Source organism: Vicia villosa, unplaced genomic scaffold (assembly GCF_029867415.1).
Source record: "Vicia villosa cultivar HV-30 ecotype Madison, WI unplaced genomic scaffold, Vvil1.0 ctg.001551F_1_1_2_unsc, whole genome shotgun sequence".
NCBI lineage: Eukaryota > Viridiplantae > Streptophyta > Magnoliopsida > Fabales > Fabaceae > Vicia > Vicia villosa.
Genome location: NW_026705661.1, coordinates 36,131 through 43,059, shown reverse-complemented (window position 1 = coordinate 43,059; position 6,929 = coordinate 36,131). Strand labels below are relative to the sequence as shown.

General features: G+C 36.2%; 1 protein-coding gene across 1 annotated transcript; it reads right to left on the bottom strand.

Annotated features, from left to right (window-relative positions):
• Positions 1–328: 328 nt before the first annotated feature.
• LOC131635789 (uncharacterized) lies at positions 329–4,010 on the bottom strand. The gene is made up of 7 exons (XM_058906434.1): positions 3,444–4,010; positions 3,002–3,248; positions 2,865–2,932; positions 1,827–2,678; positions 896–1,123; positions 553–622; positions 329–501 (listed from the first exon to the last, which is right to left on the bottom strand). The coding sequence occupies exons 1-7, from the start codon at positions 4,008–4,010 to the stop codon at positions 329–331; spliced, it is 2,205 nt and encodes a 734-aa protein (XP_058762417.1).
• Positions 4,011–6,929: the final 2,919 nt, after the last annotated feature.

The following is a 6,929-nucleotide window of genomic DNA, read 5'->3' as shown; positions in this document are numbered from 1 at the left end:
GAGTTTTTGAAAAATTCAACATGAAGATCTCTGAGTAGGTAAAGGATCCATTGGAGTTCGCAAGTTGCTGCAAAAAGTGCACGGTATTCCGCCTCATATAAAGAACGTGAGACTGTGTTTTGTTTCTTGGTACGCCATGAAATGAGGGAGTGTCCAAGATAAAAGCAAGATCCAGAGACTGATCTACGAGTATCAGGACATCAGAAAATCCTGAAATATGAAGGGATGAATTGTGGGGGAAGAATAAGCCTTGACCCGGACAATGCTTCAAATACCCCAAAACACGGCAAGCAGCATGGTAATGTGTGATAGAGGGATTTGAAAGGAACTAGCTAAGTTGCTGAGTTATGAATGTGATATCTGGTCGATTGGTATTGTGGTATATCAATCTTCCAATAATTCTCTTATAGGAAGGAATGTCATCATATGGTGGGTTATTGTCATGACACAATTTGATGGAAGGATCATAAGGTGTGGTAGCTGGTTTAGAACCTAAAAATCCTGAATCATTAAGGAGATCAAGACAATATTTTTGCTAACAAATGGATATACCTTTGCTCAAATGAGCCACTTCCAAACCAAGGAAATATTTGAGAATACCAAGATCTTTGATCTTGAATGCCTGATGTAAAATATTCTACATAAATTGGAATTCATGTAGAGAATCACTTGCCAAGATCACATCATCAACATAAACAAATAAAATTGTGGAGGAGGATGATGTTTTCTTAACAAATAATGAGTGATCAGATGGGGCTTGCGTGTAACCATGGCTAATAAGATGAGAGGTCAGCTTTTCAAACAATTTTCGACTTGCCTATTTTAAATCATAGAGGGATTTGATCAGCTTATACATTTGATTAGGTTTGGAAGTTGTGAAACCAGGAGGGATAACCATATACACATCTTCATGCAAATCACCATGCAGAAATGCATTATTGACGTCCAACTGATGAAGGTTCCAGTTGTTAATGGAAGCTAGGGCTAGCACGAGTCTGACAGTTGTAAGCTTAGCAACAGGTAAAAACGTGTCTGAATAGTCAAGGCCTTCAATCTGATTATACCCTTTTGCGACCAGGCGTGCTTTAAAACGTTCAATACTTCCATCAGACTTATGCTTGATCTTATAAACCCAACGACAACCAATTGGTTTCACATTGGATGGAAATCCAAAATTACTCAAGAGCCTCAAGCTCAAGTTTCATAGCTTGATTCCAACAATCAAACTTGCATGCCTCTTTATAAGTTTTAGGTTCTTTGTTAGTGGAAATAGAAAAAATAAAACGAGAATGTGAAGGAGATATATTTGAATATGACTAGAAATTTGAAATGGAATATGGTGTACCTGAAGATGATTCAGTTTGTGCATCTTTGAAGGTTGCACAGACATAGTCTTTGAGGTGAGATGGTGGAAGTCTTGCTCTTGAAGAAACACGATTGGTAGGGTTAGGTGGGACATTAGAGGTATTGGGAGAGAGGGTTTGGTCATGTATATGAGATGGATGTGGGGATTCTACATGAGAATCATTATGAGGTATGATAGAGGGAAGATTATCAAATGCTGGTGAATCAAAATTATTTTCGTTAGTTATGGAACTGAAGTATTGCCAATTCTATGTGGCATTTTGAGAATGACAGGTTTAAGGTAAAATGTGCTCATGATGGGTGAAATTTATGGAAATAAAGATAGTATGTGTATGTAAATCAAGTAATATAGAACCTTTATATCAACCAGCATAACCAAGGAATACGGATTTTCTGGCACGAGTATCAAGTTTGGTTCTGTGGTGGGAGAGAGTGGATGCATATCAACTAGAGCCAAAAACCTTAATTTGGCTAATGTCAGGTGGTGACTGATGGAGCATATGATAAGGGGAGTGATTATTAAGTAAAGGTGTATTGACTCTATTGATAATATAAGCTCCATAATTGACAGCATAAGACCAAAAGGATTTGGGAAGGTTAGATTGAAAAATAAGAGCTCTCCCTACATTAATAAGATGTTGATACTTTCTCTCCACACGAGCATTTTGCTGGGGAGATTCTACCCAATATCTTTGGTGGACTATTCCCTTTGAAGTATAAAATTGAGGGATGAGAAGTTCAGGTCCATTATCTGTCCTAACAAACTTAGGGCGAGTGTGGTGTTGATTTTCTATAAGAGTGATAAATTGTTTAACATGGTTAGAAACTTTTGCTTTTGACTTAAGCAATACGAGCCAGACAAACCTACTATAATCATCAACAATAGTTAAGAAGTATATATGATTATCTATGGAACTAATGGAGACAGGACCCCATATGTCAAAATGCAAAAGCTCATAAGGCTGAGTAGCTCGAGACTGACTGAGACTAAAAGGATTTTTCTTGTGTTTGGCAAAGTGGCAAACATCACAAACTTCTTTATTATCATTGAAAATGGTTGGGTACATATGAGCCATTTGAGATAACCTATCATGGGATAAATGGCCAAGTCTAAAATGCCAAATGGCTTGTTTAGGTATTACTTTACAATTATTCATGGAAATAGAAGAATGAGGTGTGTTACACAAAGAAGTACTAGAACTGGTGATTTGTGATGAAGAGAATGGTTCAGTAAGACATCCAGCATCAGTCATGAGTCTGTATAATCCTTCAAACTTCCTTGCCAAACCAATCATCTTCTTGGTTCTCACATCCTGTATAAAACAATTAGTGTGAGAAAATTGACAAATGCAATGTAAAAACTAGCATAGTTTAGAAACCGATAAAAGGTTTAATGAGAAATCAGAAGTATATAACATATTATTGAGATAAAATTGAGAGGAAAAGTTGATGGTTCCTGCATATTTGGCAACAACAATAAAACTATTAGGTAAGCAAACATTGACGGGTGGAATTTTGTGATAGGAACTGAACCAGTGTAAGGAAGAACACCCATGATCATTGGCTCCTGAGTCAAGGATCCAAAAATCAGGCTTAGCATGACTATCCTAGGTAATGGTGGACACAAAAATGTTACCTGAAGTCTCATTTGGTGAATGACCAGAATGAGTAGAGATGTCATTGGTAGTAGAGGATGTGGTTTGTGAAGGAGGCAGCAAATTCGTTTGTTGTAGCAAGCCAATCAATTGAGCATATTGCTCCTGAGTGATACTGGCACCATGGCTAGGTGTAGAAGCCTCTTCACCAACATGAACCAAAGACTGAGTATCACCGGTAGCTGCACTAGAGGCGTTAGCAGATGTTTGCTTTTTAGCAAAATTGGGCTGAAATCCATGTTTGCGATAACAAACTTCAATGGTATGACCCGTCCAGTGAAAAAATGTGCAAACTCTACCATCTTTTCTAGGGTTAGAATAATTATTATTGTAGTTTGAAGAAATACCACAATCCACAAATTTTCTTTAATCATAGGCATTGATGAGGGTGTTAGCCTCATCAAGAACATGTATAGAATCAACCTTAGGAACTAGGGAAACATTATTACTCTCTTCTTGTATAACCATAGAGTAAACTCTATTTATAGAAGGGAGAGGATCAATTAATAGAACTTGAGTTTTGATGACATAAAAAGTATCATTCAAACCTGTGAGAAATTGAATGATTTGATCCTCGAGACGAAATTCACGAGCACTACGCATAGCTTCGCATCTGCATTGCTGAGGATAAGTGCAAATGGGAATTGGTCTATGAGAGTTTAATTCCTCCCACAAACCACGTAATTCAGTGAAATAATCAAGCACAGATTTGGAATCTTGTTTGAGATTGTTGATTGCAACACGCAGATTAGAGACACGAACACGATCGGTTTTGGCAAATCTTTCCTTGAGATCATTCCACACGTCGAGAGCATTCTCCAAAAACACTATAGTTTGAGCAATAGGAGGATTCACAAAATTCATGATCCAAGATTGAACAAGACAATTGCAACGTTCCCATGCAAGATGATTAAGATCAGTGGCGCGTGGAACATGAATGGAGCCATTGATGAACACAATTTTGTTCTTGGCGCCTAGGGCACGTTCCATAGATCTGGAATAAGAGATGTTATTATATCCATTGAGTTAAGGTGTGATATTCATAGAATGTGGACCTTCGCTCGGGTCAACGTAATATACAGAGTCAACATCTCCATTGGTGATGCGAGTAGGATCGATTCTTGGAGGCATGATGGAACAAAGTTGAAGAAAGAAGAATAACATAAGAAAGATCAAAAAGAGTTGAAGAAGAAGCTAAAGATGACTCAATGGAAAGTATGTGGAAGAGTGGAAGAAGGATCGAATAGAGATGATACCATATTATGAATTACACCATTGATGCATGAATGAAGAAAAATACAGAGAATATAGAGTGAAGTGAAGAGAAAGATGAAGCAACTATAACTTTTCTTTTAATGATCACAGAAGGAGGGAAAGGTATATATACAAAAGTAGTGAAAGCTTGAATGTAACAAACTAAGTAACTAACTTTCTATATACCTAACTAAGTCAACTACTTCAACTAACTTTCAGTTATTATATTTGCGTCGGATAGAAGATATAGAAGAGGTAACCGTTTTGGCTTTGCTCGATTTAAAAATGTCTCAAATCTTGGGCTTTTTGAAGTCCAAATTCGTTAGGATGGGGCTTTCAAGACTCATCTAAGTTTTGAATTGGTTAGAGACACTTTTTGGATTAATGGTTGTTTGCATATTAAAGCTACTTGCATGGGTGATTTCAAGTTACGGTTGAGTTCCTTGGTGGATGAAGCTTTGCCTGTGTTTCAACTTACGAAGTTAGGTAATGGTCTTTAATATTTGATTGTCACTACATCAAATAAGGTTTTTAATAGCGCTTTTAATTCTTTTATAACGCTTTTAAGCGCTCTTAAATCTCCTAATACTATAAGTTGGATACATGTGATAAAACTTTATAAGCGCTATTAAAAGAGAAGACCTTAATAGCATTATTCATTAAAGCGCTGTCATAACCTAGTTTGCGTTGGTTTATACAAAATAAGGTTTTATAGCATTTTTATGAAAAGCGTTATTATAGACCGAATCTTTAATAGCACTTTTCAAAAAGCGCTATTAAATGCCCTTATTTTCTTTGCATATTATTATAAAAAAGACGATGATTTTGTAACTCAATGTTTTTGTAAAAATAACACTGCAATTCTTCTCACATACAATTATTTACAAATACAAATATTTACCAAATACAAATATTAATATAACATAATAAAGAACTACATGGTCAATCAATTATTATCAATCGAAAATTTAATTACATTAAATGTTAAATTCTGCAGTATTTCTAAATTGCTTGTCCTTCTCATTTAATTGGTCAGCAAGAGATATGCAATGTTGTGCACTGCCATGTTTTACCTTTGTTATTTTAGACTCATTAGGCTTTTCATTACTAACAATTTGTCGAATAAAGTTATCATTGCCAATTTTGGGAGCACACATTTAGAATTAAAAATTGAAGAGTCTATACAAGTATTTCAAGCCGATACCTTGAAGCAGCATGATAGAGAGTTATTATAATAGCTTATAGTATTTTATATTAGTAGTCTTTTTGAAATGTTTCTATAAGTTTTTTAGTCTCTAAGATTGTGCCACATGGATGACTATGATATATTTAGAGTTTTATATATTGAGCTGTAATGTGTTATTTTGAAAGATGGAGAATCAAATGAAAAATGACTTTATTTTTTAGATAGTTTTTATTGTCTCTTTATTTTATTAGTTTTTCTAAGTTTGTTAGGGTTCTAATTTAGCATCCTAACATTGGTGCTTTCATCCTTGCACTTAAGTTCTTTCATGGAGTATTCCAACTTCACACCCCTATTTCATCAATGGAGCATTCCTCCTACCTGTCCCACCAACCCCTCTCATCAATGGAACACTCTTCAAACATATCATACAAACCCCTCTCTTAAATCTTCTATCAATTCCTCATTTCCATATTTTCTATGGGAAATGTTTTCACCTTATTCCACAAATCCACATGTTACAACTTCATCCCCATGTTTTTATTTTAATTATGGGTATACACCACATCTATCTAACCCACTTTCATCCTATTCAACATTTCATTATTCATACTACTACAACAACAATTATCACAGACAACCAAGATTTTAAAAAACGGTGCGCGACTGTGAAAACGACCGTGACAAAACAGTTTTGAAAGATGCCGATACCGATATTGATATCACAGTTTTCTATGTTAAAGAACAAATTATGGATAATTCACACCGCGACAACCGCAATTAGCATCGCGACATCTGTACCGACCGAAATTGCAAAAACTTGTACGCGACCATTACCATTTTTTAAAACCTGTTAAGTGCCAAAATGTAGTTATTTTGTGTATGTAAATAGTGGCACTTATCGATGCTTTTTGATAATACCGTTTGAATAATTCCCCGTTTTTGTGTATATTTGTATCGTTTGTGTTTTGTTACGTTTTCGTGTAAATGTATATCGTTTGATAGTTTTGTTTTCTTTTTGTAGGTATTTATGTGTGTTCGAAGCTTTGAGGAATAAAGTGTCGAAGACAAGGCGGCGAACACGCGATTTTACCAATTCATCGGCGGACAAGGCTCAAAATAAGGATGATCAAATTCATCAATTTGGTTGCAATTTGTTCATTGTTAGATAGAGCATGGAATAAGCTTTCCAACGCTTCGAACCGGGCGCAAATCGGAGTTACGGTTCTCAAGATATGACCAAAACAAGATTTGCTGTTCTGTTGAGCGCGCTAAGCGGGCTTGACCGCGCTAAGCGGGCTCTGGGAGCATTTTTGACCCATTTGGCAGAAAGTTGGGCGCTTAGCGCGGGTTTTTGGCGCTAAGCGCGGTCTGACGGTCTAAGAAAAATAAAAAGCAGCCCGCTTAGCGCGCTGGGCGCGCTTAGCGCGGTCTGCAACTTTCAGACTTGTATATATGTTGTAAAATCACAT